Raw genomic sequence first — 12,270 nt, forward strand, 5'->3', positions numbered from 1 at the left:
CAAGTCATGCTTTTTTTGGTGTTTTAGTTTTAGAAACAAATTCTAAAGATATAGAAGAAAACCTATCCTGGATTTTTAGAATGATGTGGTATCTAGAAAATGTAGTGTGATGCACTATTGAGAGGGGCAATATATGAATGAGAAAACTGCTGTCTCCATCAGAAGTTACAAATACAGCTGGAAGAAAGAAACCTAGGTTGGACTTGTTGTCCATTTTTCTCATATATATTTGAGTGTGAATGACACAGGCTAGAAAGTTGGAGGAGGTTGAAAATATGCTACGTGCTCAATGTGCCACAGCAATGAACAGTGAAAAAGCATCATTAAAGGTAACAATTCACTTCTGTTATCATAGGGAGCAGATGCTGGCAGTTTGAGGCTTTTTGTAGTAATAAAGTCATAGCAAGAAATGATGGAAACAAGTTAGCTGTGAGTAGATTTTCTAGCTGATTGTCACAGATTAGGATTTCTGCTTCATTTATGAGGAGGGATTTAGAAATGAAGATGAAAGATTTATGTAGTTCAGTTGAGCTAGTTACTTGTATTTTTACCTGAGCACTGCTTTCCTCTATTCACAGGGATTGTACACTGTTGTTCCAGTATTTTTATTATTCATTGCCTTTGCTAACTTGCTTTAGTACTCTTCTGGACAATAATTACATGGTTTGCAAACCATCCCAGTGGTTTCCTAGTGGTCTTCTCTGATCCCTAGCAGAATGTTTGAGATCTCTATGCTTCAGATATAAAAGAGGAGACTGAATGTGTTGTTTTTTGGGTTTTTTCCTTGGTCTGTTTCCTCATGTTAACAGCTGGTCTTATATGTGTAGGAAAAAAGAAGGTACTTGGTCAGTGTTTTGTTCACAGGAGAAAAAGCTTTGCTATCCAGGGTTAGTAAAGTGATGTGCTATGAGCCATCTTTAGAAATATGCTAATGGTCAAGAGGTAATTGTTAACCCACATGTATAAGAAGAGTTCCACTCTATTTGTACAGCCATTTAGAAATTCATGGACTTGAGAAGAGTTGGAACTTCTGCTAGTCCTGTGAGGACTCACAAAAGGTATTCCTTCACAAAAGTATGTTAGTACAAGTATGTGCTTATTTCTGCCAACAAGAGTGGCCAGCTTCATGTCTTTGAATGTGGCTATAAAAACAGCCTGATAAAATGTTAACATTTGGAAACACTAAGCTGTTCATAAATGTGGGACACACAATAATGAAGAAAAAGAACAATATTCAGAAGAATTTGAAGCCTATGTGAAATATTTAATGGGAGAGTGAGGGCAAGGTTAAAGCAGTACCTGGATACCAGAAATAATTAACATTGTGTATTCGGGATTACCCCGCAAAATAAATGTTTTCCTTTCTTTCTTCTTTTTAAAACAAATTTCTAAACATTGCTCACTCTAAATTAGTTACCTAGGTCTAACCACATCATAATTCATTAAGTGATTGGAAGTTATTGCTGTTGAAAAGTTTCTATTACATTGCATTGTTTTGCCAGTTCATGCAATGGTTAAAGGGCAAAATCTCATCAGACATGCCCACTGAAAGTGGGAAGATGCATTTTATTTGGGATGTATAATTTTTTTTGTAAAGGCAAATTAAATTTCACTTGTTTTCCCTTCTCCCTTGTGGTATTGTTAGTCATACTCAGAGCCTGTTCCATCCGTGGAAGCCGATTTCCCAGCCTTTCCAGTAAGCAATCCTTTTAGGTAATTTTAGGAAGGACAGAGGGTTTTGTTTGGCTGTGGAGTTCAGGGTGTTGTGTGTGTGTGTGTGTGTTTGGGGAATTTGTGGAGGTTGTTTTGGTTGGGGTTTGAATTTTTTTTTTACTGTATATTTAATGAAAATTACAATATTTTAGTGTGTCCAGAAAGGCTGATAGAATGTTCACTTACAGTTGGTCTCTAATTCTGTTTTCATTGCAGTTATCAGAGAAACTCTTGTTTTTATTACAGTGGAAGCAGTACAACTTCCTATAATACAATTTTAAATGTTCCAGTTAGAGTTTTTACCTACAGTTTCAGTGCAATTGCTTTATTTGATGTTATAGCCTCTTACTGCTGTTGCAGATGTTGACCCTTTACATGGTCTAAGGCACAACTGCATCCAGGAATGGTGCATTGATGCAGACTCTTACATGTGATACCTCAGTTAGTGCTAGCAGTTAAGCAGTTTAAACTGTTATAATCTGCACTGGCTGATTAAAGTTAGCATGATGGGTAAGGATATCCAGGATGCTGGGCACCTTTGGGAACAAGACTGAGCATAAATATCTTTAGCATACTTTCTTTTCACTAATTTCAGCTCAAAATTGTCTTCACATCCTTGCAGCTGCGAGGGCAGTGCAGGAGGGGAACAAACCTCAGCTCTCTCAGGGTGTAATGCTTCAGCAGTTCAGAGACTGCTTGGTATGGCGTGCCACAGCTGCCCAAGCCGTCTAGGGCAAGCTGCTGGTTTTCCATTACACTCTTTTGAAACTGAAAATCTTATTTCCATATGTTGAATTTCAATGACAACTTGACAGGCACTCATTTTCAGGAGAAGTGGTAGTTGTCAGTGTTTTTCACCTGAAATTCTTCAGCATATTAAGATTGGCAGTAACCCTAATAGAAGGGAGAAAGAAGGAGCAGCCCTTGTTGTATACTCGAGTGGAATCTGATGCTAAAATCTTTCTTCAATACTGTAGTAGGATGCCTTTTACAAGATTATGGTCAAGTTAAAAAGCAAAGGTTACTGAAAGGATATGAATTGTACATTTGAAAACCAGACCACCCTCTTGAGGGCTTCAGTAGGGTGGATAAAAACCTTCAGTTTAACTGGAATGATGTCTATCTCTTGAGCGGGTTGTGAGATGGAGGTTAAGCTTTAACCAGGATGTATCTATGAGAATGGGAAGTTGGGCATTTCAGACGCTTCTTTCTGTTGCAGAATTGGTGGGGAGGCCCCTCGGCTGCAGCTGTCCCTGCCCTTTAAGTCTTGCAGATGCAGAGTAGCAAACGGGTGTCTTTTATAACCAGGCTCGGAGGCAGAGTTCATAGGTGTCTCATGCATCTGACCACGGAAAAAGGCAAAATGTGCCGGGCAGTGATGAAATCTTGTCAGCAAGCATGTCCCTGCTGGCTTGCCTAAACCTGTCCTGGTGGGGTTAGTGTTCACTGCTCTTCTGACACCCATACCTGGAGTACCCATCTCCCTTTCCATCAGCCTGGCCGTGGGCAGCCGCTGCTCTGTCGCAGCGCGGCTTAGCTCGTCTGTCCCAGAGGGTGGGGTTTGAGGAGCAGGCGCTGCTGAGGGCGCAGACAGCCGGCAGGAGCTCTGCTTGCAGCGTCTCATCCGCTGCTAATCCCTTTACAGGGCAGCTAATGAGAGCGCTCTGCTCCGTGCTGCAGACACTCTGTGCTGCGCCGCGGTAATCGAGATGGCTGCTGCGTGTGAGCCAGCTCCTGTAGGAAACCCAGATACCCATTACAGGGGAGACAGTTCCTGACTGCTCCCTGTTACAGAACTCTCTTGCATTAACCCAGGACATTTACCTCAAGACAGGGTTGGAGGTTTTCTCAGTTCAGTCTCTAAATCAGCACAATGTTGTTTGGGGCTGGAGTGATTAGTCCTTTAGCTAAGTATTACTTTTCAATTATGGGCCCAGTTCAGCTAATTTTCCCCCTCCCCTTTACTGTAGTGAAAGTACATGGTTTGCCCTCAAATTTGTTAGCTTGAAAGCAAATTTCTCTGTGACTGTTTCTGTTTAGGTCAATGAACTGACAGACTGCATATGAAATTTAAACAGAAAAAACCCATTTTTTATACCTTTCTCATTAGCTCTAATGCCATTGTGAATTGTTGTGTTGAAGTTTCTTAACAAAAAAAAAAAAAAATCCGTAAGCAAAAGACTTTTCTTTTAGAATACTAAATAATTGATCTGAAATTCCTGCCCTTGTCTCTGTAGAGCTGTAAATGGAGGATAACCTTTGCTGTGGTGTCCTTAGCTGTATTTGCTTGGATTGTCATGGCAGTTCATTGTTTAGCAAGGCTGATTTACTGTTGGTCATGAAGAAATTATCAAAAAATGCCTAATAAAATCCAGCCCCCTTCTGTACCCCAACAACAACAAAATTCCCAGGCAAACCATGTAGTTTGAAACTTCATTTTATCTCTTGTGGCTTTAATAGTTATAGCCAGCTAATCTCAGTCTTTCTCCCTCCACCCCTACTCCCACCCTCACCCTGATAATAAAGACTCTCAAATAAATAATATTTGAAATAAAGGAGACAACTTAATCTGCTTTGGCATTATGATGAGTTACACCAGGAAGATAGCTTGTGTATAAAATTCAATGTAATATCATCTCTGTATCTTGTAATGGGAGAAATGGACAAAAGTGCTCAATGCACTTAATTCTTAATATGATCAGAAAAATTAATGTCTGTAGAGCCCAACAGTGGCAGTTGGATTTGAAAGGTTTCCCTTGAAATTGGAAAATATTATAGATTCTCAAGGTCTTAAGAGTGCAGTGCATGTTTTCAGGTACTATGTTTAAAGAGCGTTTGAAATGTGGATCTAAATGTTTATATTTGACATTATACTCCTGGTTTTACTGAAACTGTTCTGTTTTCTTCTAGGTGAATCTGGACTGGGAAAATCAACATTAATCAACTCATTATTCTTAACAGAATTGTATTCCCCAGAGTATCCAGGTCCTTCACACAGAATTAAAAAGACTGTACAGGTATGTCTGGGGGAAAAATGGTACAGCCTGAATATTTTAACTTTCAATTTAGTAATGTAAGGTGATATAAGTTCTCACACTAGCACCTGAGTTTCAAGATACATTTAGTCATTATATGAACAACTAAGAAATATTCAGTGTCTCTGAACAGCAAAACTTTCAGGTTCTCAAATATGTAGCCTGTAGAAATGTGGGAGCCCTGAAGTGTTTTGTGTTTTGCCTGTAGATTAAAATGCACATATATGTGCAGAACTCTTTGAAAATGTATTTTTTGTTATCAATTAAAATATTGAGGAAATCTGTAGAAACACATAGATCTGCAGTAAAACCTGTCTGTTAAAGACAGGCTTTTAGAGACCAAATGGTAAATGATTTGACAGAAGGGCAGCAACCTGGGTATAAAAGTATCTGTGAGTCTTGTGCAGACTGTATCTTTAGTGGCATAATGGTACCTTGTTTTTTTACCTGTTACAAGTTGTTACTGTAAAACATCAGGGACTAGGGCGAACCTACCTGACTTTAAGCACTAGACCTAGGCAAGTGCATGATCCACATAAAATATTAAGCCAAAGACTGGAAAACTGAAGCTGATCCATTTTTTTTTTAATGTAATAACTTGTTACTTGCTACTTTCCCTTAAGAAAAGGAGCATGTTTTCTGTCTTATAAAAAGAGTACTAAAAATGACAGCTACCTAATGCTAAGAAGTAATAATGCTATGGGTAGTTTAGGAATCATTGTGTTTGTGAGGTACTTTCTGCCTCCACAGCTGAGCAGCTGAGTAAGGATGCATGAGCTCTGCTCACCTCTCTTGATGTGCACTTGCCTAAGACTTTGGTGAAGATAGCTTGTGATAATCTGACTTTGTTCAGGTCAGGGCCATGGATGCTCACCTTTGCTGCTGTTGTCCAGCAGAGTTCCTCCAGCTGCAAAATTCAACTGTGGCTGAAGGGACTGGGCAATTGTAGAGTTGTCATAAAGTGATTAAGCCCTTTGTTGTGTTAGGAGGGTATGCAAGGTGCTAAACAGAAGCTGTAAAATAGAGTGCTTTTTTACTGATTGGAATCAAGTAATTAGGCTCCAGTGTCATGAACCACTGTCCTTATTGCTTTGTGGGACCTCAGGGCTTTTTTTGTTTGGGGTTTTGGGTAAGACATTTTTAAATCCAGTATCAGAACACAGAATCATTACCACAGTAGAAGGAAAAAGTTAGTTATTATGTCCATATTGAGACGTTTAAATGGCATTGCTTATCAGTTAGCTCAACATTAAAGCTTGAATACTATTACAAAATGAATTCATTGCAGAATATAATTTTTGTCTTATTTGAGAAAAGCTTTTGAACACCCAGGGTTTGATTAACAATATATTAATAGTTTCTTAGCTTTGTTCATATCTGTTATGCTGCTTTATCAATTTCATGTAAAACCATAGTGACTGACAGAATGGACTTCAAAGCTTGTTATCAGGGGCATCAGACCATTATTTGAATAAGGTCTTGAAACAGCTTACTTGTTTCAAAGAGATGTTAAGTGGGATGGAAGAGGTGTGCAGAGAGTTAAACTCTCATATAATGTACTTATTACTGAGCCAATCAGAGACTGCTGGAAAACTGAATAGATGGGTGACTTTTTTATTGGAACAGAGATGTAGCATGATTTCATTACTGATGATTACATCTTAGTTTAGCAGAAGCTAAACCAATTCAGGTTATGTTCATTGAATTTTAGTTTAAATAACTGTGGGATGGATTCCCTGTCATTGGTAGATTTTTGGTTTTTTCAGATGGGAAAAATCTTTGGAAGAATTTGTACTTAAGCTAACAAAAAAAGCCAAACCAAGACATCTTCCAGAGAACTCACTCCCCCCCTAGTTAAAGATGCATCAGTGTAAGAAAAAATACGAAAATCTGTGTGGAATTTCTGGAATTTGAGTTAAGTACTTTCATCTGTTAGGGGGCAGGATTAGATGATCTGTTGTTCATTCTGACCATCGAGGTGGTTTGATTTGTATTGATTTACTGGTTTAAGTAAAAGAAACGTACTTTCCAGAAAGCCTCACTTAATGATTTTTTTTTTTTTTTTGTATGTAAAGCTGGAGAGGGGGAAGAAAAGGGTTTGAACAGAGCTCAGGCTGAAAAGTCATTGTATTTTCTTCTTACTTCCACTATGTGGGCTAAAGCTTGAGGGCAAGAGCTTGCCAAAGCTTTTTTTCAGTGGTGAATTGGAGTCTGACATGACTTAGAAAATAATATGGTGGGAATTAAATAGATTTAAAGACTGTCTTCCCCTCCAGAAACTAATATTTTGGCTTTATCTAATAAGTACTTTTTTTTTTTTTTTTATATACTTACAGTGCAGCTTTGCTTTCAGTTTCTTGGAATGAATGAAAAGTCAGTGTAGCATTTTAAGAAAGAAAGTGAAACTATCTTATTTCATTGTCAGTGTAAGTGAGGATAAAATTGTTTCCCCCTACAAGCTTGAAAATCGTGTGTGGTAGCAGTGTCTATGATGTGGAGGTGTTTCCTGTCAAATATTAAAGAATAAGCAGTGGGAGTTGCTGTTTGGATCCACTGGATTTGTACTCTGCCAGTGAAAACCTCTTTAAGTTGAGGACTGATAAAAGGGTTTTGTAGGGTAGGGATGAGAGAAACCACCTCACTTGAGCATCCTCAGATCTTGGTTGTAATAATCACCTGTTCTTATATGGTGGGAACAACTTACTGATCAGGAATTGTGTATGAGGCTCTCACATAGATAAACACAAACTGTGGTTTGGGCATTTGCAGTTTGGAGTTGTTGGCAGCTCCTTTGCATTAATCTCATAGAAAATGCAGAAAAACGGTTAAGAGTAAGTGATTTGGTGTGGGATGAATTCAAAGGAAACACACTGAGAAATGAGAGGGTATTAAATGTGTTTTCTCTGATCATTATCTGACTGCCTTAACTGCAGGATGGCAAAGGCATGTTTCATCCAATAAAAAGCAATCAAGCTGTAACAAGCACCAAGTGATGAACGCTGTGTAGTAGCTGCCAAGGAGACCCGTGTGACCCAGCTGACTGGAGTGCATGGGAAAATGTCTCTTTGGAGGAGACTTTTCTTTAAAAGTTTTAAATTCCAAGACTTGAACTAATGTTTTCCATGAATCCCTTGGGAATACTTGTAAATCAGATGATGGGATGCAGTTGGATGCTTAACTGTGAATGACACTAGTTTACAGTGATTTTCTGGATCTTTTCCAGATGTTGCTGCTTTCTTTGACTTTGACCATGTATGGACACATCCATTTAGGTTAGAAAAATGCAACTTTGCAGAGGCTTTGTGGCAGGGTCTTCGTCTACTGTTTCCTACCAGTAGAATCTACTGCTTACAATATATCCTGGATGTGGTTTGATTGTCCACAGCACAAGCACAGGACTTTTAATTCATCAGCTAATGTCTCTTGTTCTGTAGGTTTGTGAAAATCCTGCTCTGATAGCGAGATACCTACATGAATTTATGAAAAGTAAGAAAAAAATTCAAATCCTCACAACCCAGTAATGTATTAGCACTGTCTGCAGAGATTCAGTTGCTGCAGACCATTTGTCAGAAGGTGACTTCACAAATTCAGCCGCACTTAGATTTTACAAGCATGCAGAATCAGGGAAAATGCTTGGCGTGACATTTCTGAGATCTCCTGACCTTTCTTTTCCTTTGTTATGAACATATGTTCAAGATAATGTTTTATTAATTGCTTCTTTTGTAAAAGCATTCCACTGTGAGCCCATAATAATTTAATGGTTCTTGCTGGGAATTTTTGTGCTGGAGAATAAAGCTGATACCTTGTAGCTCTTGGCAAGAGTGCATCTCTTAACATTATCATCTCTAGTATTTTGCAAGTGTTGTGGATTTTGTATACTTGCAGAGAGCTTGGTAATAGGAGGGCTGTGTGGTTACTATATGCAAGATAGCCAAAAGAATGCAAGGAATCAGAAGTTAATCTCTTGTGTCCCAAAGCTTGAGAGTAGTAAACTCTTGGCTGAGTTGACTATGGCAGGGGATTACTGTCTCGAGTTCTGGTATCAATTGTGTACAGTAAAATTTTCTTGATAGAACTCTAGAGGATGGAGGAAATACACTCACTGTAGTTAAAATGTATGTTTCTAAAGCAGTGCATGTGTTCCTAGGTTCTCATGGCTTTCAGCTGCATGCTCTTGGAAGGATGAGAGTTGTATAGTTTGTCAGAGAGTAACTTGGTGGTGGCATAGGCTGGTGTGTGTACTGTTTTGTTTGGTTGGTTTTAATTCCTGGTTTTTTTTGGTTTTTTTTTACACCTTCCTAACCTTGTAGTAAGGCCTGTTCATGTTGGAGTTTGAACTGGGTGGTCTTGAAGTCCAGCCCAGCCTGGATACTTCTCTGACCAGTATCCTGGTAGCCATTAACTGTTTGAGAACTGGCAGCGAAAGGGACTGATCCAACTTGGGTAGGATCCCTACTGATGAGTAGGTAAAAACAGCATCCTGCATACCCAGAGATGAAATAGGAAGCTTTCTTTGTAGGTAGTTACTGTTTTTTGTGATTCTGGATATTCTCTTCTGAATTGGAATCAGTGTTACACTTGTGCAAGAGGGATTTAGTTTGACTTTCTGCAGTGGTAGTTTATCTTGTGGGTTTACAGTGTGTCACATAAGCAGTGACTGCAGAGCATTTGCAATAATGTTCAGGTGTGGCTGTGGGAGTCTGCTTCACTTGCATAACAATCAGAGATGTGCAAGAGCTTACGAAGCATTAATATGATATTTCTCAAATCTTGAACTGGTCAAGAGACCATCCAGATAGGGTTTATTATAAATAGAACTTTGTTTTCTCTCCCCAGTTAGGGTTTGTGAGGCTCAAGGAATGTTAAGCAATGAGCAACAAGATGGCATTACCTTGAGTTTTCCAGCTCTCAGGTGTTTCTGGATAAATGGCTTACATGGCTGATTTCTTGAATCATATCTAGAAAATGGTGTAACTTGTGATTTAATAGGAATTGTTTTAATATCGGGGGAAAAAAAAGGATGATTAAATGTTTGAGAAATTGGAAAGAAGCCAACATGGGTTTGTCATTTCATACTGCTGTGCATCTCACTGATAGTACAGTGGTGTACAGCACTTTCTCAGACAGATGGACTGACATTGGCAATATCAATAATTACTGAAATATTAGTAGGGAGAAGAGGCTAAGCAGTCCATGTGCTGCTTAGCCTAGTTCTTCTGTCATGACATGCCTAATCTGTTGGGTGACATGTTCAGTGCAAGCTGCCTGAGCTGTGCTGTGGGTGTGTGGTCACAACTGGAGGCATGAACTCCCACACCCCGATCTTGCATCATTCCTTGTGCTGATGCAGTTGCCTTCTGAGGAGGGTTTCCATCAGTGGCTTGAGCTAACAGGAACCCAATGCATTACAGTCACATGAGGTCTAGCTCAGCAGATTGCAGGCAGATTGTATTACTTTCCAGTATAATTCTGTAGGTAATAGGAAACCATCACTTTGAGATGGTTCCCAGCCATTATGCTAGCTGAAAAATAAATGTATTCTTAAAAATACATTAACAGGACTAGAAGTGTCTAAGGTGCTTGTGCGGAGGATTAGTTTTGAAAAGTGTCATTTTCTTTGAAAACTTTATCAAATTTAATGCCTGGTTAAGATTTTTCCTGTTCATCAGGAATTTAAGTATTAAGATATCCCATATACTTAGAGAACTCTTTTATCACTGACTTTATTTAAATAATGATCTTTTTCTTTAAAAAAATATTCATTATTGTAAAATTATTGGGATTTTATAAGCAGAACACAGACACAGCATACCTCTGAAGCAGAAAAGTTAACAATTCTTTGTCAGGCTTCTTATTCATTGAATGCTTTTCCCAGTGTTTAAGATAGTTGACTAAACTGCTAAAAATTTAATCTTACTGTATTCATTTTACAGGTTGAGCAGTCAAAAGTTTTAATCAAAGAAGGTGGTGTTCAGTTACTACTTACAATAGTTGACACACCAGGATTTGGAGATGCTGTGGATAATAGTAATTGGTAAGGCATTCTTTGTATGTTCTCCCATGATAATTCTGCATTGCGTTTTGTGTGTGTAAGAATACCTTGTGACAGATTTTAAAATGCAGGTTTCAGTATTCAGTTAAAATACTAACACTTCTAAACTTTTCATTTAGCTGAAAACTTCTAACTACTGTAATTCCAAGTGCCTTTATAACTTGACTGAAGTGCAGTCAGCCTTTCCTTAAACTGAATGGTACATTTGGCTCTTTATCCACACATGCAGTGTGCAGAACCACCTTCTGTGCTGTCACAAGATGTGATCAGTGAAGCATATTCCTTTAGCTACAGTTCTTAAGTATTCTCTTTTTATGCTTTTACAATGAAGGTGGTTGTGTTTGAAAGGTTTTTTTCAGTGGACTCACACATTGTATCTTCAGAACTATGTAACTCAATTTTAGGTTGAAGAGTTGATCAGTTGCAGTGTTGAAGTACCTTAATTTAAAAAAAAGGAAATGAAAAGCAAAAAAACCCACCCCAAGCTGTGGGGAAATTGTGAACATATATTTCTTAGCAAAAAGAGGTTTCTTTATGTGAGTAATGTAACTTACAGGTTTTTATTCATGTAATCTCTGCAGCTGGCAGCCAGTTATTGACTACATTGACAGTAAATTTGAGGACTACCTGAATGCAGAATCTCGAGTGAACAGACGCCAGATGCCAGATAATAGAGTGCAGTGTTGTTTATACTTCATTGCTCCTTCAGGACATGGGTTTGTATTAGTGTATTTTATATTTTCATTCTCTTATCTCAGATAAAAATTTGTCAATCTGAATTCTAAATCAAATTTTCTCAATGTCCTGCAGATCATGCTTAATTTCAAAGATGAGTTTACTTTGGCTTGTCGAACATTAGCAAGCCAAACACCAGACAGTACAATTGCACATTAATTGCATAACAAGAGAGATAGAATTCTAGCAATGAAAAATGCAAAGACGTTCACAGATGCCAGGTCTGTTTGTGATCTGTATGTCCTTAGATCACATTAGGAGAAAGTGGTTCACATGTCAAGCAAAAGGATTTTTCCTTTCCATTCTTCCTCCCTCCCATTAGTGTAAATTGAAGATGGAAAGTTTCATGCCTCCTTGTAAGCACATCAATAATTCACTTGGTGTGTAGTATTTTGTCTAGTGGCACTTCCAGTATAGGCATTGCAGATTATTTTTCAGTTATTATGTGATCTTCCACCCCTGCACAGTTTTTACTAGATCAGACTTCTATCTAGTGGTAGACAGGGAGAATTGCATTTCCAGGGTGTATTAGGTACAGATTAACTATCTGAAACTGGTTGTTTATCTTTTTATCATGGTATCATTATTAAATTTGTCAGACTCTTGAGTTACACCTTCAAAACCAGAAGGAGGTGAAGATAAGTTTAAGCCTATTCTATTGTGTTGGTCAAAAGTAGTAAAACTTGTTGAAGGGAGTGATGAAGGAATTTAAAGAGTATTCCTCAGGCAGTAAAA

At 38.3% G+C, this 12,270-nt stretch overlaps 1 protein-coding gene across 1 annotated transcript in view; it reads left to right on the plus strand.

The window, feature by feature from the left end:
• SEPTIN7 (septin 7) overlaps window positions 1-12,270 on the plus strand; it is a 78,303-nt gene that overhangs the window by 46,795 nt on the left and 19,238 nt on the right. The window contains exons 3-5 of the mRNA XM_058020885.1: window positions 4,624-4,730; window positions 10,682-10,782; window positions 11,382-11,516. Of these exons, the coding sequence (XP_057876868.1) occupies window positions 4,624-4,730; window positions 10,682-10,782; window positions 11,382-11,516 (343 nt within the window). The remainder of the gene's footprint in view (window positions 1-4,623; window positions 4,731-10,681; window positions 10,783-11,381; window positions 11,517-12,270) is intronic.

This window comes from Melospiza georgiana, chromosome 1 (assembly GCF_028018845.1).
Source record: "Melospiza georgiana isolate bMelGeo1 chromosome 1, bMelGeo1.pri, whole genome shotgun sequence".
NCBI classification, from domain to species: Eukaryota; Metazoa; Chordata; class Aves; order Passeriformes; family Passerellidae; genus Melospiza; species Melospiza georgiana.